The following is a 27768-nucleotide window of genomic DNA, read 5'->3' on the forward strand; positions in this document are numbered from 1 at the left end:
ATCACTTTTTAAGGGTTCTGTACCTCAAAAGGAAAAAAGTGACCCTTATAGGATCACTTCGTTGTTTGTGTTGTGTCTGTCTGTCAAGACAACTACAGAGTCCTAGAATCAAGAAATTTGTCTGGTAGGTAGGTCTTACAGCACACGTAAAGGGGGAAATCTGAAAATCGTGAATTGGTTGTTTGTTTGAATTTGGTTACATCAAAAAAATGTGTTCATGAACAAATCATTTGTATTTTCAATTTTTAAAGTAAGATAACTATACCAAGTGGGGTATCATATGAAAGGGCTTTACCTGTACATTCTAAAACAGATTTTTATGTATTTTTGAGCACAATAGTTTTTGATTTACTGTGCAAAATGTCGAAAAAATACCTGAGATCAAACTGACAATATCAACATCTTAGAAAATATACAGCTCAACTGTTGGGTGTGTAAACTTGATATAAGACTGAGCAAGTAGGTTCTCTATTAATATGGTAACCACCCACTAGGTAAGATATCCAGAAATTCCACATGAGCATGGTTCAGCTAGCCAAATAATAAATATCTAAGTTTTTGGAACTCCTTTATTAAACTTCAGCTTCTGTCAACAACATGTTTGGTATGCCTTTTGTTATTGGAAACTGTCGACCTGATTCAGGACATGTTAGGAATCCCTCTTCGACTTCTACTTCAAGCAAAACTCTATGAGCTTTTTTCAAGAACTCTTGGTTCGCTTCGTAATTAGCTTCCACTGTCTGGGGCAGCCCATCACTATGGCCTAAACTGTCTGCGGCTTTCCACAAAACTTCCCAATCCAGTTTGGGTATGATTCGAGAAATGAACTCTGGGTTAAAGTCAACTTCGTTCACTTTCACGTCTGTAGCATTTATCGCTAGAGGATAACCTGTGAGTACTCCCTTCAAACATTTTGATGTCAGCATGTTATGAGTAATCAGCTTCATTTTCGAAATACCTATGTTGAAAATTATACTCTACATTAGTGCAAATTGTTAACTTAATGTACTTAGTCATTCAATTAAAAAGTAAAGAGCTTTTTGTATTTTGTTATCTTTTGCTTTTAGGTTAAAATTTAAATGTTAAAAAGGAACATGAATTTCGATGGATAGGTATAGTTATAATTTTAAAAATCCATGAACATTAACACTGATTGTTTGTAGCACGAATATTATGTATTTTTAACAGATAATAAGTCCAATGATTTTTAATAAATAAAATTTGTAATGATTCTTTCCGTACATGACAGTAAAATACTCTTGGTTAACATCACAGATCACTAAATTTGTTTACCCCGGCTCCACATGGTTGGCCCCAACGCCGTTCGCCAACCGTGTAGATCTAGAAATTAGCATTGGCCCCAACACTCACGCCAACGTTGGGAGTTGGTCATTCTGTGTCGGTTTTTCAAAGGAATCTGCGCCAATGTTCGCGATCCATCCACACGTTGGCGCCAACGTCAGTCTTGTTGCAATACATATCACTTGGGTACGTCCACCATCTTCTTTGACGTGTAATTTCTGGTTTTTTTTCATTAAACAAATAGAAATAACATGCACTTGGTACTGTATTAAGTGCTTAGAGCAATTTTGATTTCTGTATCGGACATCTTCACGTTGGCTCTGACAGGACAGAACTAGTATTATGGCCAACATGTGGACGCCTCACGAAAATATCGACCAACGTTGGGGCCAACCGTGTGGAGCCGGCCTTATACTAATAGTCCGGGCAATGAAGCATTTTGGCTCGCAATTTTTTCGTCCAACATGGATTTACTTGTGATTTACTTGAAATTTTCACAGAAGGTAGGGAAGGGCTCAAGGATCATTTTCTATATCATGCCGCTGTACGCTAGAGCCTTGGGGGTGGTTGCCACCCCATCTCGGGGGTGGAATTTTTTTATTACATTTTAACTGTAGGAATCGACGGAAAAAGTAATTCTAAGAAAAAATGTTATGTTAACAAGAAAAAAAGACCAAAGGAAACACGTTAGTTCCGATTCTCGCCACGCGCCAAGGTAGCCTTGTCGCACTGTACAGTGTACCCATTTCATAGAGATTTAAATAGGTACTCAGAATGAATCCTACAAATTAAAGAGCACAAAAAGAGCTTATGTTAGTGGTCTGTACTCTGTGATGACATGTGGCATGTGCTGATTTATGTTATTGGTCTGTGGTGCTGATGTGCTTTGTAAATATAAGAAAATGAATCCCTTTCGGTATTAATTAAATGTTCGTAATTAATTACAATAGTATTAATTAGTTGATTAGTTCAAAATTTGCTGTTTGTTTTGGACACTACAGAATATAAGTGAACCATGTTTAATATGAAAGATAGCGAAAGAAACATCGTATTCAATAAACCATCCACGTCACAATCCTATCCTCCATTGCGATCGAAAATTTCTGACAATACAATTCATGAAGTAAATACAACTTTTAATCCGAATAAAATGCCTGCTTCAGTTTCTAATTCAAAACAGCAGGAGCCAAACAAAATATCCACTAAAGTTTTTTATAATTCAGACGGGGTATGCGATTTGGCAGAACAATGCAATGCCTTAAATATAAGTAGTGATGAAGAAAATGACCAAATATCTAATACAAATTCTTCTAAAAAGAAAAACGTTAGAAAACGAGCGAATTTACAGTTACAAATGCCATCGGATGAAACTTCTGCACCAATACAATCGGCACCAGCAGCTCCCATACACGGCGGTCAGTCATCAGTACACGAGCTTTTCCTAAAACAAATTACTCCATTATATGCAAGTACTAGTACAAGGTATTTAGAAAACTTAGCTAATAACCCACAGTTCCATTATACGCAAACAATGTACTTTCGAGATATGTTTCAATATCATTACTTTCCAGCGAGTGTACCGAATACACCACTGTTGCAACAATCCCATAATTCCACATCTCAAGTTTATTCACATCCAGCCTTGCTGCAACATCAGAATATTCCTCCAAAATTTTTGCAAAATGTGTTGCAACATCCTCTGCTGAATAAGAATTTTGTAAATGTTAATCATCACAACACAAATCAGAATCATGTTGCTCACCCACCCATGCACATACCTGGTGCTCAGAATAATTCTCCTAAACGTAAGAAAAGCAGAAGGCATAGAAATAACGAACAGGATGGTGAAAAATCTTTTGATCCTTACATATCTGCAGAAGAGGTAGAAACAGGTTTAAAAAATAACTTGCTTCTTGAGGGAATACTAAGAATAAACCCTAAACAGTTTCAACATTCCTATGTTTCGAGTATGGACAAAAGTGAACAAGATGTTCTAATAGATGGTATAAAGAATAGAAACAGGGCATTGGAAGGTGATGTTGTTGTCGTGCAATATGTTGATGATGATAACGAAGAAAATGATAATGAAAATAAACAAAAGAAAGGAAAGGTAGTTTACATCAAGGATAAGGTCCACAATAGAACATGTATAGGAGTTTTAAAACTGATGGCAGATAAAAATAGACAAAAAGCACTGTTTGTGCCGAGAGATCACAGGATGCCTCGTCTGAACATACCATTTACAAGCTGGCCAGACAACTTTTATCGAGATGCAAAAAAATATGAAAACACTTTGTTTTTAGCTAAAATTTTAGAATGGTTTGATACAAGATTTGCTTTGGGTCATATTGTATGTAATATAGGGCAATCAGGTGACATGCAATCAGAAACTAAAGCTATTCTAGCACAAACAGACTTAGATATCAAACCTTTTGGACAAGAAGTTAGACACTTATTTCCTCGCCTTGATTATACAATACCGGATGAAGAAATCACACTAAGGGAAGATTGCAGAAAGTTGTGTATCTTTAGCATTGACCCATTTAATTGTCGTGATATTGATGATGCTGTTTCATGTAGGGAACTAGGAAATGGAAACTATGAAATTGGAGTTCACATATCAGATGTTGCTCATTTTCTTACTGAGAATACACTGCTAGATGAGAAAGTGGCTGAGAAAGCCACAACTATTTACATGGTGGAGAGAGCCTACCACATGTTGCCAGACGAACTCTGTATGTTGTGTTCACTGTTTCCTGGAGTAGATAAACTTGCTTTCTCTGTGTTCTGGGAAATTACTCAAAATGCTCAAGTAATAAGTCATAGATTTGCAAAAACGGTCATAAACTCCTGTTGCCAGTTAGCTTACGACCATGCTCAAGCAGTCCTTGAAAATAAGGAGGATGCTGAAAAAACCTTTCCAGAAATATACAATGGCTTCAAATATCAGGATGTTTTTAAGACTATTCAAACACTAGGTAGAATATCTGCTATTTTTAGAAAAAAGAGGTTTGATGGGGGTGCATTACGCATAGATCAACCTAAAGTTTCATTTCATTTAAACCCCACAAATGGCTTGCCAGATAATTTTTGGATTTATGATAGTAAAGAAAGTCATCAACTTATCGAAGAGTTCATGCTTCTTGCAAACATGACTGTCGCTAAAAGAATTCATGAGGACCACCCTAAATTAGCATTTTTACGGTGTCATCCACCACCTAGTACTTATATGCTAAATCAGCTTGCTAAATCGCTGAAACCAATGGGCATTGACATTGAAATTTCATCTGCTGGTGATTTGCATAGGTCATTATTGCCTTACATGGACCCAGAGAATGCAGATCGCGGTAAAGCTATGGTCCTTAATATGCTGTGTGCTAAGCCAATGACTAGAGCGAAATACTTCTGTGCCGGAAGTTGTGACGATGATGAAGATTTTCATCACTATGCTTTGAACGTTCCACTATATACACATTTCACAAGTCCAATTAGACGCTATGCTGATATAATGGTCCATAGGTAATTTTTGTTTTCATAATTTTTTGCTGCTTTAATTTTGGTTATAGGTAACGCTTTTTGGCTCTACTAATAAAGTAACATACTGCTTATACACATTTCTAGAATAGAATAGAATAGAATGTTTTTTTATTCATGTAAACTTTTTACAAGTATTTATGAATAGTCAGGTAGTTTTAATTTACCAATGCCGTTCTGTTATAATATGTGATGTGTTTAGGTAGTGTCTACTTTTTATTAGTTAGGATGTTAATAAATAATTTAAAAAAAAAAAAAATTATAAAAAATTAGGGTGTTAATGTTTCAAATGTGTAAATGCATTCAGAAGGTATTTGAGATGATAAATTCATATTTGTGTATTTTGTAGTCCATGGTACAGTTTTCCTTTCGTCTGCCACTGACTGGAACGATTCATTCATTTACTTTAGCATAGTGGCGGCGAGACTAAGAAAATAGATTTGTTTAAGTTGCTCCTTTCCATAAAAATGAATAACGCAGATAAAAAAAACCGGCCAAGTGCGAGCCACACTTGCACTCCGAGGGTTCCGTACTATAGTCGATTTTTTCGACATTTTGTATGATAAATCAAAAACTATTATGAGTAAATATAAATAAAAATCTGTTTTAGAATCTACAGGTATAAGTAATCTTACTTTGATAGTTGAAAATACTAACTTTTGTTCATGAACACATGTTTTTTTAGTGATGTAACCACAAATTCCTCCTCACAGGTTATTATCTGCAAGCCTAAATTATAGAGATGTACCAGAGTGGGAAGTGGACAAAGTCCGAATGGTGGCTGCACAGTGCAATAAACAGAAGTACAATGCCAAGAAGGCAGGAGAGTTGTCCACTGAACTGTACACGCTGAAATACATTGAGATGAACTCACCACTGGTCACTGAAGCTGTCGTGGTTGAAGTCAGAGAAAAGTACATTGATGTAATAATAGTTGCTATGGGATTGAACAGAAGAATTTTCTTCAATAATGTAAGTTATTTTATTTTCTTAGTGTGTGTTTTAGGTGTAGTGGTAGGTATGGTGGATCCCGACTAATATTATAAAGGCGAAAGTTTGTATGTGTGTGTGTGTGTATGTTTGTTACTCCTTCACGCAAAAACTACTGGACTGATTTGGCTGAAATTTGGAATGGAGATACATTATACCCTGGATTGAAACATAGGCTACTTTTTATCCCGGAAAATCAAAGAGTTCCCGCGGGATTTTGAAAAACGTAAATCCACGCGGATGAAGTCGCGGGCATCAGCTAGTAAGAACTAAAAAGTAATTGAACATATTTTGATTGTGTAGTCAAAATCCTGTTTAAAGCAATGAAAATATTTTAGTTTAAATAAATCTAGTATAATTTTTTCTACAGGATTTTCCAGGCGAGCATAGATGTATAAAAAATGATGCTGGTGCTAAATTATCAAAAATGAAATTGAAGTGGCACTCAAATGACAAATCGCCTGCTGTCGAACAGGTTATTGAAGTGTTCTCCATTCTACAAGTAGAAATGCACAAAGGCGACGATATGGTTAAAGTGGAGACGAAGCTTGTTAGACCAAAAGTGTAGTGTTTTAGACCTAATCAATGTATTCAGATTTTGTCCAATTTTTATCCGACCATGACAGTCTTTAGATGGTGATTCAACACACACTGCAGTTTGCATTTGCAAGTAATGGCTAAAATTGTGTCCTGTGTTATTTTCACAATTTTTGTCAGTCCAGCACAATATTACACATCATTGTGGCTAATTCCGTTGTACACAATCTCTAAATTAAACTAAAATGACACTTCTAAATCTATTGCTATCCCTTTCATAATGTTGCTTGCGGAAAAGGATAACACTAGATTTAGACCTGTTAATAAGATTAGAGATTGTGTACAAGAGAATCTAAATTGTCTGCTTATTTCAAATTATACATATTAAATCAAATCAAATTGTTACTTTAGTCAAATTTATACATTATTGTATAATTTTTAAATGCTTGTATAAATGAATTTTTTTTGTGGAGTTAGTACATAAAATTTGTACTGTTGTATACACCTACTTCATTGAATAATTTTTCAAGCCACTTACCATGAAATACGAACACTTCTTTCGCTTCGAGATTACGTCGACCTAACTGCCGTCATATTATATCTTGAGAATTTTCAAAATGCCGTTTCTAAAAAATAATGCTCTGTAGGTCCAAGGTTTTGAGTTAATTAAATTTTTGGTTCTATGCAGCAAATTTTTTTAGACACATCAGTTTTTCGAATTTGCTATGTTTTTGCAAAACTTTTTTTTGCAGTTAACCGCGTTTTAGATATAGTACGGCAGAATTGGTGCCTAACAGACGGGATAGAGACGGACGTTTTTGCGTCCCTTTCCCATCCTTACTAAATGGCATATTAGCATAGTTACCGTTAATTTGACATGTTACTCTAGAGTCTAGACATTTGAACCTCAGGGCTCAGCCTATTCATCCTTACTCCAGTGTCTAACACTGATAGCTACTAAGCTCATTTGACATTTATTTTTAATCCATGGGAGGTTTTCCACGATAAATTATTTTAATATCGCTCAATGAAGCAGCAATGTAGAACCAACCAATGTCAAAAGAGCTCGGTGGCTATCATTCAGTGTTAGACCTGAGTTAGAGAATCACCCGGCAGGATATGGTCCGTATAACACTTGAACTAAAAGACGTAGATGATTAAATAGTATTGGAAGTGTCTAGAAAGCCACAAACGGTAGTTTGATTCAAAAAATTATACGGCCACAAGTCGTTAGTTTTTAAAATTTGTTCAGAGTAAATAAGAGTAATTTGTTACCTATTTTGAATAAATCATTTGACTTTGACTTTGACTTTGTTCCTTAAGGTGGTATGTGGTGGTATGGTGGGTGGTAAAATGTTTAATTTGTTTACAGTGTTGATACTTTCAATAAAAATTGAAACTTATCAGTTTGCATTAAGGTGGTTTGATACGTCCGGCCGCGAAAATTCAAATTTTAGTTAGTTTTTTCGGAAATAGTAGACTAATCATACATCGAAGGCTTATTTATGGTAATGAGTTTTGCGGGCATAACATTCATGCATCTACATGTTTTGCCATAAAAACTTTGGTCAAATATACTCATTTACTTCATATTTGTGCAAATCTGGGAAAATTCTGAAAATTATCTTTCAGGAACAAATATGAAGGAAAAACATGTAGATGCATAAGTGTTATGCCCGCAAAAACTCATTACCATAAGCTTTCGATATATGATTAGTCCACTATTTTCGAAAAACTAACTAAAATTTTAATTTTGGCGGCCGGACGTATCAAACCACCTTAATGCAAACTGATAAGTTTCAATTTTTATTGAAAGTATCAACACTGTAAACAAATTAAACATTTTATTACATATAAAAGGAATTATTTTAAGCAATCTAGGAATAACAGTAAAACAATGCACAATTATATGAAACAGTCAACATGCCATTGTATGAGCTCTATTGGCTATCTTTTGAAGAAGAATGTTTCGGACGAATGCTGAAGTCTTTTCTTAAATATTAAGTTGCTTTTTGTCGTATTTTGCTGTATGCATATTTCAGTATTCGGCCGTTTAAAATCTTTTTTAATATGAAATAAATTATTTATTATGTAAACATTTTTTTAAAGTAAAAAGAAGATAATGACTTTTTAAAATTTTAAATAGCATATTAACTTTTAGCATTAGTATTTTTTTAAGTGAGCTTTTTTTATAATGTAAAGCCGGGTATACACGTAGTGACTTTGGTCGTCAGCGACTCGCTGGCCATGTGATATTTGCTTTATGGACGTGAAAATAGCGATATCGCGGTCGCCGTTATTTCACATCCACACATCAAAATATTACATCGCTAGCGAGATGCCGTCGACCAAAGTCGCTACCGTGTGTACCCGGCTTAAGGCAGCTTAGATCGAGACAGTGGCTGGCGAGTGGCGACAGTGTCGCTGGCATACGCCACAGTAATAGTAGCTCAAATTGAGCGTTCGTGTACACAAAATAGTAAAGTTACTCCAAAATGGCGACAGCTATATACCCACTGTGACTAATTCTGTTGTACACAATCTTTACTATAACTTACTAAGCTGAAATGACAGGTCTAAGCCTACATGCGCACTAGGCAGCCTGGGCGCGGTAACCAGTGAGATCTAGTTATTGCTCATAAATTTTAAAAACCGTACGCATATCCTTCACGGTGAAGGAAAACATCGTGAGGAAACCTGCACGCCTCAGAGTTATCCATAATGTTCTCAAAGGTGTGTGAAGTCTACCAATCCGCACATGGCCAGCGTGGTAGACTATGGCCAAAACCCTTATCTGAAAGGAGACCCGTACTCTGTAGTGAGCCGGTTATCGGTTGATCATGATGATAATGATGCACGCATATAACGGCAAGCGGCCAGCGGCCACTGAGATCAAGCGCGCCTCACACGCGGCCAAGAACTGAACTGAGAAAGTTCGGTCACTCCATTGATCGCCGAGAATCTCCTGGCCGTTGACCGCTGCGGCCTGGTCGCCTAGTGCGCATGTAGTCTAAATGTATTACTATGCCTAGGTTGAGATCTATAGAGCGCACTCTGACTTAGCTCAGACTTAAGACGGAGTTAAAACGAGACAGAGGTATATCTCTCACATAAATCTGTCTTGTTTTAAAACTCAATCTTAAGTCTGAGCAAAGTCAAAGTGCGCTCTATAGATCTCAGTCTTAGACCTGTCAATTTAGTTTAGAATGAGTTGTCTTAATCTAAACCTGTTTTAAAGATTTTAAACATAATTAAGTACATATACTAGAACGTAACCTTGCAGTGATGGCAAATTAAATTTTAGATGAGCATGTTAAATTAGTAGAAATGTTATTAACGTTTAATAAACGGTTTACAGTAGCGGAAAAAGACTATATTTTATTATAAAATGCACCATAGACTTACACTAGCCGGCAAGGTATATTGTACATTGACCTTTAGAATGAGATTTCGGTTTCGTAGGGCATTGTCTCCGTCACTCATATCTATGTGACGTTTTGTCGGTCTCCACGACAGAGACAAAGCTTTAAGAAACCGCTATCTTTTTCTAAAGGCTGATGTACAATATTTTCTGCCACATCCACACACACAATCCTATGGGAACTTTTAGAACGGGATAAAAAGTAGCCTATGTCACTCTCCAGGTCTTTATCTATACCAAGGGCGGATCCAGGGGGGGGGTCTTGGGGGTCATGACCCCCCCCCTGAGCTGCGTCCAGGACCTAGGTGGATCACTAATTAAAATTGTTAAACATAATGTTTTTTATATTTTTATATACCTAGATTTTATGTAAGTTCCTTCAATACTTAATCAATTTAATATAATATTTTGTATGATGGCAAAAACATTATGTTCTTGCGAACAAACGCATCCAAAATTTGAATTTTACCGCGCCACCGCTACCTTTCATCGAGATGTCACATTTCGTGTGACGTTCTTCAATGATTGAAGAACATCACACGGCACTTGCCCAGGGCCCACGATCGATTGGGGTCCAGTAGTTCCTGCCAGATTACCAAACTATAACAGACCAACCGATATTTTAATACCCAAAAACATATTTATTTCGATAAAATCAACGGTCAAAAAAGCCATCTCAAACAAAGGACCGTAGAGATTGTTATATAGTCTTATATCCGATCTTTATTGTCTTTACTGATAACGCAAATGATAGAATATTTCATTCTTTTTCACACTTTTAAAAAAATTCCCGACAGTAAAAACCTCTAAAAGTAAAAAATAATATGTATTATATACCTATAATGTATTGGTCGGATTGGTCCTTAACGTTTATTATTTATAGTAAAGTTTTTATTATCCAAGCGCTCGTTGCATCTGGGGACCCCTAAAGATAATAGAACTATTCTTTATACAACAGATGACTTTATAGTTTTTAGTACAAAATTTCTGGCATTTATCTATATCGTAATACAATATTTCTGACATTTATCTTTTCTTTTTGTGTAAATAATGTCATAAATTTTGCGCTCGCTTCGCTCGCACGTTCTGTTCACTACGGTTGAAAATCCCTTCCGAGATGCAAGCTATCACTGAGTAGTACCTACCTACCTACATTTGGCAGTGAAAAAGTACCTAACCAGATGATAGACAGACAGAAAATTTCGCGCTCGCTTTGCTCGCGCTTTTGCTCTGTATTAGTTGTTGCCCGCCCGCAACCTTGTCCGCATTGATTTATACCCCGATTACCAACTCGACCTGTAGCAAGAGGTCGAGATGTTGTGACTTGACCACGACTATGTGACCCCCCCCTGGCACCAAAGCTGGATCCGCCCTTGATCTATACCCATGCAAAAAATCACGTCAATCCGTTGAACCGATGCGACGTGATTGAAGGACAAACAAACACACTTTCATATTTGTAATAAGGGTACCTACTGATTCGATATGTGCACAATTTTGCTCTCTGCAAAACTTCTGTTCGTACGAGAATGGCACAAAACGTATTGTGCACATTTTTGCGTAATGCAAATTTTCGAAAACGAGCTCATACGCGACAGGTGGAGATGGCAATCGGGGTGGGTGGGGCATACAGCCGCATGGATGTGCGGGTATGTGGGGCGTTCCCTCGTAACTATGAATAACATAGAGTACCTACATTGAATATACGTTTTGTAGTCATTACAGTAGTGAAAACAAGTAAATAAATAATCAGAAATACAATGACGCCATGAATTCTCAGTTTGTTTTGCAACTAAAGTTGTATTTTTTGGAAAAAACCGGTTACACGATAAGGGACATTAAATAGGTTAGCTGCGTCTCTGTTTATCACATTAGTAACTTTATCTGTGCTCTCTTTTTAGTGTGAATGAGAAAGCAAACGTTTCTTTGTCTAGATTTTTTACTCCTCTTTCCATATAAACGGCTTTTTTACCTAACGTACACCGTACACGGCCGCCTAAAAATTTGCACTGGCAACACTGCTTTGTTGTGACTTGTAGTTTTTGCAGATTTTTTGAATCTTTTTGAATGCTAAGTATTGAGCTTTTTACAGTTTTTACCAATTATTGCAATGGTTTTAATATTCCCTGCTTCTTACTATAAAACATTATTCAGATCCAGATCCTATGTGTTTAAATTTCTAAAATCTAAAATATATTTCTGGTTGGTGCGTTAACGTGATATAAAACTTTATTATTTATTGAATTTACATTAACACAAGTTTACTTATTAATACCTATGACTGGTTTTGTGTGTATTTTTAGTCAATGAATTAATGACCACAATTTAGCGTTTCAATTTTGAAATACTTACTCGCAAGTCGAAATGAAGAATGAGATGCAATTAATAAACGAACTTCTAAATGAAGAAAGTTGCATTTCCATGCCATTTTTTATGAATCGATTACATAAATACTATGCCGAAAAGACTATTATACCGTCTCAAACTTTAACATCAGATCTGATTGATAAAGAGTTAATTGACGAGATTAAGACTATTTCAGGAAATATATCAGTGTCTTTTGGCAAAACATTAAAGGATCTCAAATGTAGTTTAATGGATGAGGAAGGTATAAGAGAACATGAAATATATCTGAGATTCAAAAGTCACCATAAACTTACCATAACTGATGTAAAACTTCCATATTCACCACATCAAGATAGAGAGTATTCGTCTATTAATGAAGTTGCAACTGTATTTAGGAACTACATTAAAAGTTTAACACCATACTTCCAAGAATTGGAAAATATTGACGAACACTGCACTGTGGTAGAACCTTTAAAACCTACTCTTAAAGATGACTATAGAAGAATATTACTTGGTTTGGGTCTTTTTATTCTTGCTTCTTTAAAATTCAAACTTGATGTAATGCTCTTACATGGTTGTCAGCATTGATTTCAAATGCTAGGTGGAGCTTTTGACACTTTCAACTTTACTTAATTCAATAATAATTATTGGTAACAATAAAATTGTATATATGCAAAAAACCATGTTTGTTTGCATATTTTGATCTAGGTAACTAATTTGCCCCAGCTTTGCTCAGGTGCAGTGGTCTCGGACCTACCTATTTTTCGGTATTTCTACCGATTTGAGGGAGAATTTCCTAGTACATAATTCGGTATTTCTACTGAAATTTTCAAAAATCAGGTAGAAATCTTTAAAATTCTTAATAGCCATCTACATTATAGGACAAATCTCAAGTAACTATAGCTATGTAGAAGTTTGAGTTGCACATTGATACCTCAGTTTCTCCTTATAATTATATACCTAACTATTACGCAGGCATACATTACTTTTTATTTATTTATATTTTTTAATTTTTATAAAGAATATTAGCCATATTAAATGACTAATATTCCCCTTTCCTCTCCAATTAAGCGTCAGGCTTGTGCTAGGAGTAGGTACGACAATAGTGCAATGGGCGGGATTTGAACCGTCGACCTTTCGGTTTTCAGTCCACTCCTATACCGGTTGAGCTATTGAGGCTCGAGCTACTTCTTTTATCTGTGTACATTATCAATAGGGTACGTACCTTTTGACAACCTCCCTGGCGCAGCGGTAAGCACTGTGGTCTTATTAGTGGGAGGAGGCTGATTCCTGGCAGGGGTTTGGAATTTTATAATTTCTGAAACTATCATGAGAGACTATTAGTTACATATAAGTAGTTGTTTGTAATAGGTTCAATTTTTATATAATTTTTCAGATGGCAGAACTCAGTTACACATTGAGGTAACTCCTGTTGGCTCAGCCCGAAACATCCATTTAATCGGACATTCTGAACAACTGAATGATAAACTACATACTGGATTACTAACCTGGGATCATGATAGAAGTATAGTTGAAAACATTAACCGTATATTTGGTAAGTTTTAAAATAATTTTAAAAATCTGCACTCTTGATATCATGTAGTATTATTATATGAGATAAAAAGACCAACTTGCTGCGAAACACAGGGCGAGATTCCATCCCGACACTGGTCGTCGACACTTCATCTACACATACAAAACACTTTGTTCATGCATGGCTAACTGCTAAGGTTTGGAATACTCTGCCATGTGTTTTCTACCAGATAGAATCTCAGGTATCTTTAAAACGAGTGATTAGGCATTGTCTAGGCAAAAACATTCCGTCTTAGGCCATCACTTCCCATTTTTGAAAAATTAAATATAACAAATTATTATCATGTATCGCTCCCTAGTGCTTCTATACATAATGTATATATTATTTATGGAAGCACTATACCCAAAATCGATTAATGGACGGAATGATAAGCAACATACTAAACCTTAGTGGTTTTTTTGTTGTGTTAAAAGTATTTGTAAAATGTTCAATATTTGATAGTTAATAAAAAAAAAAAAAAAAAAAAAAAAAAAAAAAAAAAAAAAAAAAAAAAAAAAAAAAAAAAAAAAAAAAAAACTTACCAATGGTCTGACTCGTCAAGCGTTGGCATATAGTGAAGTGATCTTATAAGGGTACCTTTCTTTCTTTGGAGATATGGAACCCTAAAAAGACTGTATTGAAATAATAATATAATTTACTTATAAAGGTATTTCTAGAAGTTTCATATGAAAATTTCCTGTTTCAGATCTGGATAACATCCCTCAAAATCAAGTTACTTATACAGAACAATTAGATAACAAAGCAGAGGTGCCTTCTTGTAATATTTGTTTTTGTGTTAATTTGACAGAATGTCACGGGCTTCCTCAGCCATTGTGTCAGAATCCTAAATGTGATGTATACTATCATAAATACTGTTTATTTCAGGTTTGTATTTGTATCATATAAGTTTTGCTTATTAATTACTAGCTGATGCCCGTGACTTCGTCCGCGTGGATTCACATTTTTCAAAATCCCGCGGGAACTCGTTGATTTTCCGGGATAAAAAGTAGCCTATGTGATAATCCAGGGTATAATCTATCTCCATTCCAAATTTCATCCAAATCCGTTCAGCCGTTTTTGCGTGATTGAGTAACAAACATCCACACTTTCACTTTTATAATATTAGTAGGATTAGGATGACAGGACCATTAAAATGAAATTCTTAAAATGGATTGTAACTTAGTTTGTGTGTGTTTCAGTGGTTAGTGGCATGCGAGGGAGGGCGACCGCCTGCTTTTGGAGTAGCGTATGGCAGTTGTCCAACTTGTCTTCAACCAATTTCGTGTAGTGAATCATAGTGTACCTAACCTATTTAATAAATAAAAAACCGGCCAAGTGCGAGTGAGACGCGCGCACCGAGGGTTCCGTACTCTGGTATTTATTCAACATTTTGCACTATAAATTAAAAACTATTATGCTGAAAACTAAATAATCTGTTTTAGAATGTACAGGTATGTACCTTTCGTATTATACCCCATATATATTTTTTTAATGATGTAACTACAAATTCAGTTTTCGAATATTTTTCTTTAGTTGTGTTATAAGACCTACTTACCTGCCAAATTTCATGTTTCTAGGTCAACGGGAAGTACTCTATAGATTTTCTTGACAGACACACAATGAAGTGATCCTATAAGAGTTTGTTACGGAACCCTAAAAGCTGTTGCCATAAAATGTCACATGTATTATGTAATAATTAGTTTCATTTAAGTTTTTTTTTGTATTCAAAGGCCTCCATAGGTTTACAAGTTGGTACCTTTCTGGATCAATATCCCATGACATGAAAAAGTTACTGCAAGTCAAAGTCAACTGTAAGTTCAGTTAATTTAAAATAAAAATATAATGTAACTGCTGAGGTGTTTTAATTATGTAGTTGGTAACCCTGTTACCTACCGCCTGAAGGCCTTGAGGATAAAGTTGTATCTTTTCTTTCAAATTTTATACACAGAGGGCGCCACAAGTACTTTTTAGCATAGAAATATAGTTCTTGCATTTCACGAAGGCGAGTGACTCATGTTTGTGTTATACATAAGGTACAGTAAATGTGTGCGTTTGCTCGCGACTGATAGGTCCGACATGCACGCACACGTACGTTATGTCCGTGTATACGACGTAACCACAAGTAAAGTTCACTCGCCTTCGTGAATTGCAAGAACTGTAGTATAAAACAAAAAATGGCGGACAATAGTAAAATTACTAAATAGTAAAATATTAGCTCTTTGCTAAAATATTCAAACCCCATGAGAAGTTTCGGTGGTAGATACTTTTGCGATAACATTTCCACATAATTTTTGTCTAGAAAAGAACCTATAAACTCCATGGGTCACAACTACTGTTATATTTTAAACCTTCTGTGCTAGCCATTAGAGTTTAGACCCATAATTATCACGGCAAATATCTTGAGAAAAAAGCGACGTAGAGGGGAAAATCGGCAAATGGAAAAAGCAAGGGCATCACATCAGCCAATCGCGTGCACCCGTTATTCTGTTGACATATTATACAGCGGACGTCTATCGGTTGACAATGATGACGATGATGGAGTAGATGAAGTGAGGCGCCACGGCGGGGGTTTTCATGACCACCGCGGTCCGCCACTTAATTTTCTCGAGTTGCAGGATGTAAAGAAGTTCATACAGTACGCGACCTTTAGAAAGAGATAGCGGTTTTGTAAAGCGTTGAGTGTTGATGCCGACAAAACATCACATAGGTATGAGTGACCCAGACAATGCGTCGCCGAAATCTCATTCTATAGGTCAATGTACAATATTTCTTGCCGGCTACTGTACATAATTATGCAGACATATCCTTTAGAAGTAGGTATTCGATTTAAACACAGCTGTACTACTCTGCCTGAATACTGTACCTACCTACTCAAACACAAGAATTATATTAATAGAGTAGATGGAATACATTCCAGAATTTCTTATTTTGTGGCTAGTAACAACATAAGGAATCATCATAATCATTATCAACTGATAGATGTCTACTGCTGGACATAGCTCTCTTGTGGGGACTTCCACATGCAACTCGCTTGATGTCATTCGTCCACCTAATGGGGGTCTTCCAAACCCTGCGCTTTCCGGTGCGAGGTCGCCATTCCAGCACCTTGGGACCCCAACATCTATCGGTTTTTCGAACTATGTGCCCTGCACATTGCCACCCACTGAGCTATGTTGGTTACTCTGGTTCTCCTACAGATCTCCTGATTTCTGATTTGACCGTGTAAAGTAAGTCCAAGCATAGCTCTCTCCAGGGCTTGCTGTGTGACTCTGAGCTTTCTTAGTTAAGGACCACATCTCTGATACATATGTCATCTGGCAACACACACTGTTCTAAGACTTTGGTCTTCTAGCAGTGAGGAATAGTTTCCTCATTATTTTCCTTTGTAACAAGAGTTGCTAGCCTCGAAATACTAACTGCAATTCTTCTTCAACTGTGCAAGCAGTTCACAAAGTAAAGTTAATTAATATGAAATTGAAAAACAACATGCGTTTCATTTTTATATTATTAAAAATTACGTAGACATAATATTTTGTGGTTACATAGAATAATTCTGTATAAACAAAGTTGCAATGAATGCCTTGCATCAGCTTCGTGGGAGTGATAGCTGACCAAACATTTCACTTAAACATCAGCTGACTGCATTCAGCAATATCACTGACATCATGCAAACCTACTTTTTATCTCAGTTAACCAAAAATAAAAGCAGGTATGATAACGGTACATAAAAAGTTTTTACTCAATGAAAAAGGCTTTCACATGACAAAAGTAACTGCACTGTTAGTTTTTCCTGAAAATTATATAGTGAAATTAAAGGTTTTGTTTAACTCAGTTTTGTTTGCATAATTCACTTAAATTGTCATGTAAAAATGAAAGAGTTGACTATCTTATGAGGTAATTCATCACAAGGGCACAGTATCAAAAGTGCGCGTAGTGAGGCTAGTGCTGGAACCCGGTGCTTCACCACTTTGTGGTCCAGTTTCACGGCCAGCATTCTGAAACAACATTACATTATTAGGGGCAAAAATACTAGTGGATTGTTTTGGATTAATAAGACAGTTTTGTTCAAGATAAATAATAAGAAACTAAAATCTCATATCATACCTATAAGGCAACATTATTATCTTTGACATTATAATGCGTGACAACCATTTATGCCCTTGTCACAGCCTGTACCACCAAGATATATTTATTACTAGATGATGCAGGCGACTTCATCTGCGTGTATTTACGTTTTTAAAATCCTGTGGGAACTCTTTAATTTTCCAAGATCAAAAGTAGCCTATGTCCCCAGGATGCAACCTATCTCAGTACCAAATGTCGTCGAAATCAGTCGGCTGGGCCGTGAAAGGCTAGCAGACAGACACACTTTCACATTTATAATATTAGTATGGATAAAAACTATATGTAAATTAAAGTTAACTGTTACTGAATAGATATGTATATAATATAATTCGAAGTGTATTTATCTCAAAAACTAATACAGTCTACTAATAAAACCCAAAACATTTTCAGGACATACCTTGACATGAATTTGATTTTTGAGCATAGCAGCACGTAAAATTAACATAGATGTTCTTCGCTGGTATTCTTTTCCCATAGCTAAGCTTCTTTCAAAGGTAGTGCTTCTCTGGTCTACATCCTTAGCATAGAGTATTTTGTTGTGAGAGTCAATACGAGCTTGGATTTGTCCATCAAGAATTAATTGCATAAGCTCATCTTCAAGAGCATTTACTGTACGGTTGAACGCTGTAGCCATCAGACGCATGTCCGCCGAGAGATAAGGACTGAAGTACTGAATTAGGGCTCTATTGCGTATTTGCATGTACAAAGAGTTCAGGTGTGGTGCTAAATACATATCTAGAAGAAGATTGTCACGAATTTCATCTAGTAGCCTTAAGCACGAAGCATACTTTGATTCGTAGAATTTAAAAATTATGTCACGTAATTGTGGTTCTAGTTCTAAAAATAATTTAAAAGAACTGCTAACTATTACTTGCTTCTGAAGTTCGGAGCGATCGAAGGTTGCGAGTGCACACAGTCCTCCGTACACTGCCACATTATTGCTGCTCAGAAGTTCTGGGTATTCACAGTGATCGATGCTAGCGGCTAAGAAGTGCTTTGCTGCAGACTTGTATTTCTTAGTAGCTAACTCGGCCAGACCGGCTGCACATTTTAAGCGAGTCAATATGGCTTGGTTAGAATCCTTTCCTGGCACTTCATTGAAGTCTGGCGTCCCCTCTGCTTTTGAAACGTAATTGAGAACATGAGCCCAGTTTTGCAAGTAGACTGACACTTTAACTACATTGAGACACATCATTATAATATGCTTGCCGCTTGTACAGTAGTCTCGGGCTCTGGAATAGCATTTCAGAGCACTAGTGAGATCGCCACAGTCAAGGTAGTGGTCACCTAGATCATCATGCCCTCTTCTGATGCTTTCTTTAATGGAATTTGTTTTGTAATTCTTAAGATCTGTATCTAATTTTTCCAACTTTATGGCAGCCTTTTTAGTTTTTGATTCTACCCACATTGAGTCGAGCACAGGAATGTCCTGGGAACCCATCTGCACAGCAACATCTGGCAGACCTGCAGACACTATGGCTTCAGCAAGTTTCTTGTGAAGTGTTTGATAAAGACTTACATTATAAGTGGTCATTACATACGATATAGCCATTTTGAGAGCTTCTAATCTTAAAGAAGGGCAATGGTCTGCCACAAACATTAACCTGTACAACTTAGCAAAGCCAGTGTATGATGCAGCATATGTTTCCAAGTCTAATGTAGGATTTTCGACGACATAACATTCTGTTTCATTATTCTCGTTGTCTTCAAGTGGGACATCCACTTGCATAGGTTCCGCCGCATTCTAAAAAGAAAGAAAGTCGTGAGAGTATGTACATCGAAATCATTCTCTAGGTCTAACCTAAGTGTTAATAATAAGATATTTACTAAGAAAAAGAATAATACTTACCATTTCGTACATTTTATTTCAATAAACTTGAAATTTAAAAGAAAATACGCGAATTCCCTTGTCAACGCAGGAAACCAACCTAGAACACAATGTATTTTTTATTCGCCTTCTTTACTAAAATTGAGTCCATTATCTCATTTTCAATATTTCAAACAACTTCACTTCACTTGTATTACGCGTTTAAACATATTAGAGAAGATATTAACTAGAACGTCAGCATTTATTAGAGTAATACCTTTAACATTACGTTACTTTTTTGCAGCGGCATTTTTCTTTTTTGACAACGGATTTTCGATGTTACCCTGTATTAAAAAAATAAATCACAGATTAAATATTAAAGTACACTATCCACAGGAATATTAGTTATGTAAAATGACTCCTCACGCGCCATTTTACCTCAGACTAAGAATAAGGCTGTAAGGAGACTTTGCATTAAAATAATAATACCTTGTTAGAGCAAGCTAGGTGTATAGAAAAGCTCTGAAGAGTGATAGAGACATAAACACAGTTTTTTGTCTTTGTCATAGTTTAGCTTTTTTTTGTTGGGCACGTTATAGATTGTGCCCAACAAACCAAAGAGAATATAATCACTACGTAACAAACCTCTGTGATAGAAATTTATTGCGGATATTACGAGTTATTTAGTTTCTATAATTTAGTTTAGTTTAATTCTATAGTTTAGTTTCCTGTTATAAATTTAGTATTGAAGGTGTGTAGAAGCTATTAATGTTGCATTGCTGTGTAAAAGTCGTAGCGAACGCAAATTATGAAACAAATAACCTTTCATACGTAACTAGGTATTATTTCTTTTGTTGTTTTGTCCCTTTCGGGCTTACGCGTTTGACAAGTCTCTTGATTCTTAGTCTGAGATAATCTCAGACAAAGATTCTTGATCCTTTGTCTGAGGTAATAATGGTATCAGTGTGGTGGTAGCATTGGTGGTCGGTAGTTTTTAAAATCTATAAAAAAAGTTCGTGCTAACTATTTATGAAAAAAAAACGATGAACAGGCGTAATTTTTTAAATCACAATTTTATGCTATGCTCGTAGATAGAATAATAAGTAGATGTAGGTAAGTACTGTGTAACCGCGTATGAGATAGCGATAGCACGACGTAACGATGAATAACACGACAATTATTACCATTGTTTAGTAGTCAATATTTGTATTAACCGATCAACAATATTTGTATTAAACGTTTTTTATGTGAAAACAAGTAAATAACTCATGAGAAATACAATTACACCACGAATTCTCAAAGTTTGTTTTGCAACATCTTGTATGTAAGTTGTATGTATTCTTGAAAAAAACCAGTTACACGATAAGGGACAAAAAATAGGTTAGCTGCGTCTCTGTTTATCACATTAGTAACTTTATCTGTGCTCTCTTTTTAGTGCGAATGAGAAAGCAAACGTTCCTGCATCTACCTTTATTACTCTATCTACGGCTATGCTAAAGTTACCACCTACATGAGGGTGGTAATATAATATTATGTTATTTCAGTATTTTCATTTCAACTAGAATCTATATAGATTGTAGAAACTGTAATCGTAGAAATCGTGTGGAAGCTGTAGTACAAAAAGCACGCATGCGCATTGATAAGTATATTGATTCTTGTAAGATTCTAACTAGTAATTATTCCTTATAAACGTTTGCTTTTTGGTTCAACTACTACTCAATATCAAATGTCTTGTTCCATGTTGGTCTTATGTATTTGGTCGACTTATTAGAACATTCACTGTGGAGGTACGTTCTAAAACTTTAAGATAAATAAATAAGTAGGATTGTAGGTACCTACGTAAGTATATTGCACCTATAGCCCAAACACTGTACCTATCCATATTATATTACTAGCTGATGCTCGCGACTTCGTACGCCTTGATTTAGGTTTTTAAGAATGCTGAGGGAGCTTTTTGTTCTCCAGGTCTTTAACTATACTCATGCAAACAACCACGTCGATTCATTGCTCCATTGCAACTTGATTGAAGGACAAACCAATAAACCAACAAACAAACACACTTTTCCATTTATAATATGGGCAGCTGTGTTAAATAGCTACGTACCATAATCACTCATCTGCATACCATAACCTGCCTGTTGGAGTAGAAACTCCAAAGTCGAAATGCCGACACATCGCGATAGGCATATACGACCTTGGCCCTAGGCAATACTCAGGAATGCCTAGTGTACCTACCTACGTCACATGAGTAGATTTCTAAGGTTTTGGACTATAAGTTAACTTACCTACAAATTACACAATCACGATTAGGTAGTCTAACCTAACCGCAACGTGACCGCTAACCGCAACTGCTAATGGGTTTGAACCTATGACCGGCCGTTCCAATTTCAGCCAGTGCTGTGCTATTATGATGATCAAGCGAATTCTTTGAAAACATCATCGTACTTAACTTTGAGATTCTTCATTCTCTAAGCTCCATTTCGATACAGTTTGGAATGTCAATTTCCTAAAACCTGCATTAATCATTATTGCAATCTCAATTGTTGTGATTGGCTGAATTTGAGCGAATCTTGTTGCAACAATGCATGGTAGCCAATAGTGAGCGAGCGTCAACAAATCAGAGGTGATTGTGATCGTGGCAGTGTAGCTGTCATTCTACCGCAATCGAGCAGCTGGTTGAATTTTTTTAATGAAACCATGAAACTAAGTAGACGTATGTTATTATAATACCTAATATTATACTGATGTACCTAGGTGCTTTAAAATAGGTACCTACCTAGTCGTTCGTTTTAATAAGTACCTATACCTATACGTTGTGTAACTCTTGGCGCTACATACCTACTCATAGTTCGCACTGTGATAAATTTATTTTTAGATATCCTATTGTGTTGTATTGTAAACATCCGTCTAACACAGCCCAAAATATATAATTAGGTATTGTAAATTAGTAACGTAATACGTTTTAAAGTTGTGCCTAAGAAAGTAGGTACAATATATTAACAAAAACAGCTATAGGTAATGATAACTCGTTCAATACGTGTGTACCTAACGTGCATAAGGAACTGTACCTACATAGTTATCTGATAAGTAAGATAAAATCTTATTTTTAATTTCGTAGGTGATTGGGAATATCATTGAATATTGGTTTGAGTTAGCTATGACGCTCGGTGCTTTACTCTTGGCTGTCGCGTACTTTTTACAATGTGAAGGTGCTGCAGTGATAAACGGAGATGTCCTCAATGATCGTCCGATTCTTGGTGTCTTATCACAGGAGCAGTCCTTGTATCTTCATTCGAAGTTCCCGGAAGAGAACTATACGAGTTACATAGCGGCCTCATACGTGAAAGATGTTGAAAAATCTGGTGCAAGAGTGGTACCAATTTTGTAAGTAGATATTTAATAGGTAAGTAGGTAAATCTTGTAATGTGGTGGATACCTAATAATGTGGTTAAACAAAAATCTGATATTTATAAAGAATATTTTATGTAGGTAAATAATATAACAAACTAATGTGAACATAGATTAGTTAAGTAGGTAATTCATTAGATAATTAGGTACTTTCTTATCTTTCTTCGTTTCTTCTATTTCAGAATCGGTAAAGATCGGGCCTACTACAGGGATATCATGGGCAAGATTAATGGGTAAAACCAAAATAACATTTCAACTTATTATAGTACCTGCCTAGTTTACCTTACCGCTTATAAACTATTCTATTCATGACTCCGCCATAGAATTGGATGGCGTGGCACATGAACAGCACCGTACGCCTGTATAGGTAACCATAACGCCATAACTCTATGGATGAGACATGTGATAGAGCAACACAATAACAAACGAACGACAGTTCTTCATCTCTTTGGAAAATCGAAAATCACTACCTACAGAAAATAATATTAAGAGTAATGATTGCAGCGCCATCTGCTGATAGCTTTGCGTTCGATCTGAATTTGATCCGCGATCCGTCATAGATCATGAAACAAAATGAATGTGTAGTAAAAAAAATTGGCGGATCACTTATCCACGTGCGCTTTCCGGAAAGCGCAGTGTTTGAAGATCCTCCACTAGGCGGAGCGATGACATCAAGCGAGTCGGATTGACCCTACGCGCTGGATTCGTGGCGCGTGGCGTGTGAAAGTCCGTACAAAAGACCTATTGTTGATGAAGATGACGATGATATCCATGTGGAGCTGGAAAGCTGAAAATTTTCACAGAGATGCCCTTCAATGTAGACAAGGTCTCATCATCTGTCACCATGTCAAAATTACTTTTCGTGGTCCCACATCATCGCACTGTTGCTAGAGCACCTACCGCATTCACCGCTTTCTTTGGCATCGTTCAATGCGCTTTTTGGACAATAATTTATTTATCATCTAGTTAGTGTTAGTGGCACTGCCGTTCCAATTAGATGTAAAATAAATAAGTAAATAATAATAATCATCATTATCAACCGAAAGAAACCACAGTCTTGCGCCGCCTGAATTTAGCAACTCGTTTGAAGTCGCCTGCCCACTTAGTGGCGAGTATCTTTCCGGTGCGAGGTCGATACTCTAGCACCTCGGGACCCCAACGTCTATCGGTTTTTCTAACCATGTGCCCTGTCCATTGCCACTGCTGAAGCTGAATTCGCAATCCGTTGAGCTATAACTCTGGTTCTCCTACGGATTTTCTTATTTCTGATTTGATCACGTAGAGAAACTCCAAGCATAGCGAAACTATCTATCGCCCGCTGAGTAACTCTGATAGTCTTCACAGTCGAAATGCTTAATACGTCCTGTAATACGTTCTTTGCAGAGTTCTCTTTCCGGGCGGTGCTACATATTTCAACCAGTCGCACGGTTACGCCGATGCTGGTCAACATATTTACGAGCTTGCTCAAGAACTAAACAACGCTGGCGACTACTTCCCGGTTTTCGGAACTTGTCTCGGGTTCCAACTGCTGCTTATATTGGCTTCGGGTCGCGGGCAAAAGGAGAATCGGACCCCATGCCGCTCATATGAAAATCTTCCACTTAATTTTACAAAAAGTAGGACTTTTTTTAGAAAATCTCATACCCGAGTACATGGACAACGAATTTTTGCTTTGAATTTTTGAAGTCCGTAAGGAAGGTACCTATATAGCAATTTTTTAAATTATTTTGTTACAGATTTTCGCAAAAGCAAAATGTTTCGTGAATCACCAGTAGACATTATTGATATTCTGAAGAATAAAGACGTCACTGTAAATGTTCATCAGTTCTGTATAGTTAATGATGCAAGTATAACACTTTTTTATTAGACTTATCTAATAGGCGATTAACAGCCATACTCAGAGTCGCTTAATCGTTTTAGTTAAAATGATCAAGCGAGTCGTAGAGATGCCGGTGGATTCGGCGGCGCAAGATATGCATACCTACATGTGGAAGTCCCTACAAGAAACCTATGTCCAGCAGTAGAAGTCTATCGGTTGACGATGTTGATAAGTACCTACCGTTTTTCTTTTCGTTTATTATGCAGAATACCCTTGAGTAGAAAAATAAGGTACTTATAGATAATTTTTTATTATTATTTCAGAACCTAAAGTCTCATAATCTAACGAAAGACTGGCGCGTCACTTCTTACAGTAATGATGAAAATGGTGTCAGTTTCGTTGCAAGCATCGAACATAAAAGGTGAGTCAGGTATTATCTACCAGGTGGTTTCGTAATGATCTGGCCTGATATGTATACCGGTGCGCTACGCAGTACATATTCAAAATTAGAAGGCAGACGTCCTAACCAGTAGGCTATCACAGCTTCAGAGGTCAGGGGTTCGATTCCGGGTACGCACCTCTAACTTTTTGGAGTTGCGCGTATTAATCAATTGTTTTTTTTAAATCAAGTATACCAGATATGTAGATACATATTTTGTCTCTCGCCAAACTGGTGAGCCAGTTTGTTGGCGAGCACTTGCTTAACGGTGAAGAAAAATATCGTGAGGAAACCTGCATGCCTGAGAGTTTTCCATAATGTTCTCAAAGGTGTGTGAAGTCTACCAATCCGCACATGGCCAGCGTGGTAGACTATGGCCAAAACCCTTCTCACTCTAAGAGGAGATCCGTGCTCTGTAGTGAGCTGGTGATGGGTTGATCATGATAATTATTATGATACGTCTTCGTCCGCGTGGACTACACAAATTTCAAACCCCTATTTCACCCCCTCACGGTTGAATTTTCAAAAATCCTTTCTTAGCGGATGCCTACGTCATAATAGCTATCTGCATGCCAAATTTCAGCCCGATCCGTCCAGTAGTTTTAGCTGTGCGTTGATAGATCAGTCAGTTAGTCAGTCACCTTTTCCTTTTATATATTTAGATTATGTTTTCAGATATCCATTCTACGGAGTCCAATTCCACCCAGAGAAGAGCTCGTTCGAATGGAAACTTTCAAAGAATTACGCCCACTCGTTCGAAGCTGTGAAAGCGAATAGATATTTTATGGATTTCTTCGTGAATGAATGCCGGAAAAGTCAGCACTTCTTCGCTAATGCCGCCGAAGAGAATAGATATTTGATCTACAATTACGAACCTCGTTTCACTGGTGTCCTTGGCAGCTCTTACCAACAGTGTTACATGTTTGAGCCCAGAGGAACTGTTGACGAATAACAAATAAATATAGTACACGACAGGTCCAGTTGGCAGTCGGGGACGGAACGCCCCGCCCCCTACCCCGATTGCCATCTCAACTTGTCGCGGACTATACCTACGGCTATTCCAAACAAGAATAATAATTGTATTCTGTAGGTATAGGTACTTAATACGTAAAATTATTTTAATAATCTCTTTATAGCCATGTTACTTACACATTATTACTTACTAGCTAGGCTTATAGGATAGCCAGAACTCTAAGAATTGTTATGAATTGGTTGGATGCGTCAGTTTTCTTAAAAAATAACCTTGTTATTTTAGGTAAGAAAAAAGTATTAAGATACGCAATATATTTTAATTTCATTGTTATTTTTAATTTTGTTTTTGTTACTTTTTATCCCAGAAAATCAAAGAGTTCCTAAATCCACGCGGATGAAGTCGCGGGCATCAGCTAGTTAGATAAATAATATAAGTCATAACATCTCTTGGTTAATGGTTTTTTTTTTTTTTTTTTTTTTTTTTTTAATAGATATAGCGAGCAAACGAGCAGGCGGGTCACCTGATGTTAAGTGATTACCGCCGCCCATGAACATTTGCAGCACCAGAGGAGCCGCCGATGCGTTGCCGGCCTTTTAGGAATTTGTTGGTCCGCCCCTTGAATAACCCCATGTTATAATCTAGTGGGAACACCGCCGATGGGAGTTGGTTCCACAGTTTGCACGTGCGTGGAAAGAAGGATCTGGCGCAACGGACGGTCGAAGTGCACCAGACACCCAGATGGTGAGGGTGGAATTCCTTACGGTGGCGCGCGGTGCGGTTGTAGAAAAAAGAGGGTGGAATGAGGTCAAAAAGCTCTTCAGAGCACTCCCCATTATACAGGCGATAGAACACGCATAGAGAGCTAACGTCTCTGCGGTGCTCCAGGCTTTCCAACGAGCCGGTAAGTTTGGGATCGTCCACAAGTCGAACAGCCCGCCTTTGGATCCGATCAAATGGAAGGAGTTGGTACTGGGGTGCTCCAGCCCAAAGGTGGGAGCAGTACTCCATGTGAGGGCGGACTTGCGCCTTATAGAGTAGGAGCCTATGCTCAGGCGCGAAGTACCGCTTTGCTCTGTTGAGCACCCCAAGCTTTTTGGAGGCTAATTTGGCCTTGCTTTCCAAATGATCGCGGAATTGAACCTCGCTCGAAATGTGGACTCCAAGGATCCCAATGCTGTTGGAAGGTGTGAGGGGAGTGCTCTGAAAGAGAAGAGGTAATGTAAAAGGGGACTTTTTGGCGGAAAACGCGCATCATGGTTATCAATAATAACAATAATATCTTAACTTAAAGATAATAATATAAGTACTTAAACGATAATCAATTCAGTACCCGTAGTACAAGATTTTACGTCTCACCAAACCAAACCAAATTCGAGAGTCGAAATACTTCCGCGTTACAGTAAACTGGATCTTAAATGCCTTGTTTTAAAGCTCAAGTTTGTCTACACTTCTACAGCCAGCGCTCCAAGCGGAAACATTGCGAAATTAAAATCA

At 36.9% G+C, this 27768-nt stretch overlaps 7 protein-coding genes across 13 annotated transcripts in view; 3 read left to right on the forward strand and 4 right to left on the reverse strand.

Annotated features, from left to right (window-relative positions):
• Pfdn4 (prefoldin subunit 4) overlaps positions 1-27768 on the reverse strand; it is a 331489-nt gene that overhangs the window by 295835 nt on the left and 7886 nt on the right. The gene's annotated exons all lie outside the window — the stretch shown is intronic.
• Positions 1-27768, reverse strand: part of LOC117988228 (ommochrome-binding protein-like) — a 259232-nt gene that overhangs the window by 104028 nt on the left and 127436 nt on the right. The window lies entirely within an intron of this gene.
• Trmt112 (tRNA methyltransferase subunit 11-2) lies at positions 555-1327 on the reverse strand. The gene has a single exon (XM_034975346.2). The coding sequence runs from the start codon at positions 945-947 to the stop codon at positions 573-575; it is 375 nt and encodes a 124-aa protein (XP_034831237.1). The 5' UTR covers positions 948-1327; the 3' UTR covers positions 555-572.
• The window catches only part of LOC117988215 (DIS3-like exonuclease 2), a 95973-nt gene continuing 70379 nt past the window's right edge, over positions 2175-27768 (forward strand). The window contains exons 1-3 of one of the 2 annotated variants that reach the window (XM_034975329.2): positions 2175-4821; positions 5550-5808; positions 6197-7666. In XM_034975329.2, the coding sequence (XP_034831220.1) occupies positions 2318-4821; positions 5550-5808; positions 6197-6394 (2961 nt within the window). In that variant the 5' untranslated portion in view covers positions 2175-2317 and the 3' untranslated portion in view covers positions 6395-7666. Of the gene's footprint in view, positions 4831-5549; positions 5809-6196; positions 7667-27768 lie in introns of those variants that run through there. The other variant, XM_069503161.1, reaches the window with a different exon arrangement.
• Fancl (E3 ubiquitin-protein ligase Fancl) lies at positions 11675-15555 on the forward strand. 2 transcript variants are annotated; one of them, XM_069503170.1, is made up of 5 exons: positions 11675-11990; positions 12088-12644; positions 13527-13685; positions 14410-14588; positions 14903-15555. In XM_069503170.1, the coding sequence occupies exons 2-5, from the start codon at positions 12149-12151 to the stop codon at positions 14999-15001; spliced, it is 933 nt and encodes a 310-aa protein (XP_069359271.1). In that variant the 5' UTR covers positions 11675-11990; positions 12088-12148; the 3' UTR covers positions 15002-15555. The 2 variants fall into 2 exon arrangements, with proteins under 2 accessions (XP_069359271.1, XP_034831232.1); XM_034975341.2 differs by having other exon boundaries at positions 11675-12644.
• Positions 17195-20022, reverse strand: CSN1b (COP9 signalosome subunit 1b). 2 transcript variants are annotated; one of them, XM_034975332.2, is made up of 4 exons: positions 19913-20022; positions 19678-19756; positions 18226-19572; positions 17195-17698 (listed from the first exon to the last, which is right to left on the reverse strand). In XM_034975332.2, exons 2-4 carry the CDS (start codon positions 19687-19689, stop codon positions 17606-17608), a joined length of 1452 nt encoding a protein of 483 aa, XP_034831223.1. In that variant the 5' UTR covers positions 19690-19756; positions 19913-20022; the 3' UTR covers positions 17195-17605. The 2 variants fall into 2 exon arrangements, with proteins under 2 accessions (XP_034831223.1, XP_069359237.1); XM_069503136.1 differs by having other exon boundaries at positions 19678-19969.
• LOC117988223 (gamma-glutamyl hydrolase A-like) lies at positions 21268-26598 on the forward strand. Of its 4 annotated transcripts, none has more exons than XM_069502839.1 (7): positions 21268-21422; positions 22754-23019; positions 23226-23276; positions 24427-24659; positions 24780-24886; positions 25186-25283; positions 25977-26598. In XM_069502839.1, the coding sequence occupies exons 2-7, from the start codon at positions 22793-22795 to the stop codon at positions 26251-26253; spliced, it is 993 nt and encodes a 330-aa protein (XP_069358940.1). In that variant the 5' UTR covers positions 21268-21422; positions 22754-22792; the 3' UTR covers positions 26254-26598. The 4 variants fall into 4 exon arrangements, with proteins under 4 accessions (XP_069358940.1, XP_069358942.1, XP_069358939.1 ...); XM_069502841.1 differs by lacking the exon at positions 21268-21422 and adding an exon at positions 22386-22403; XM_069502838.1 differs by lacking the exon at positions 21268-21422 and adding an exon at positions 22496-22650 and having other exon boundaries at positions 25977-26597.

Source organism: Maniola hyperantus, chromosome 14, assembly GCF_902806685.2.
Source record: "Maniola hyperantus chromosome 14, iAphHyp1.2, whole genome shotgun sequence".
NCBI classification, from domain to species: domain Eukaryota; kingdom Metazoa; phylum Arthropoda; class Insecta; order Lepidoptera; family Nymphalidae; genus Maniola; species Maniola hyperantus.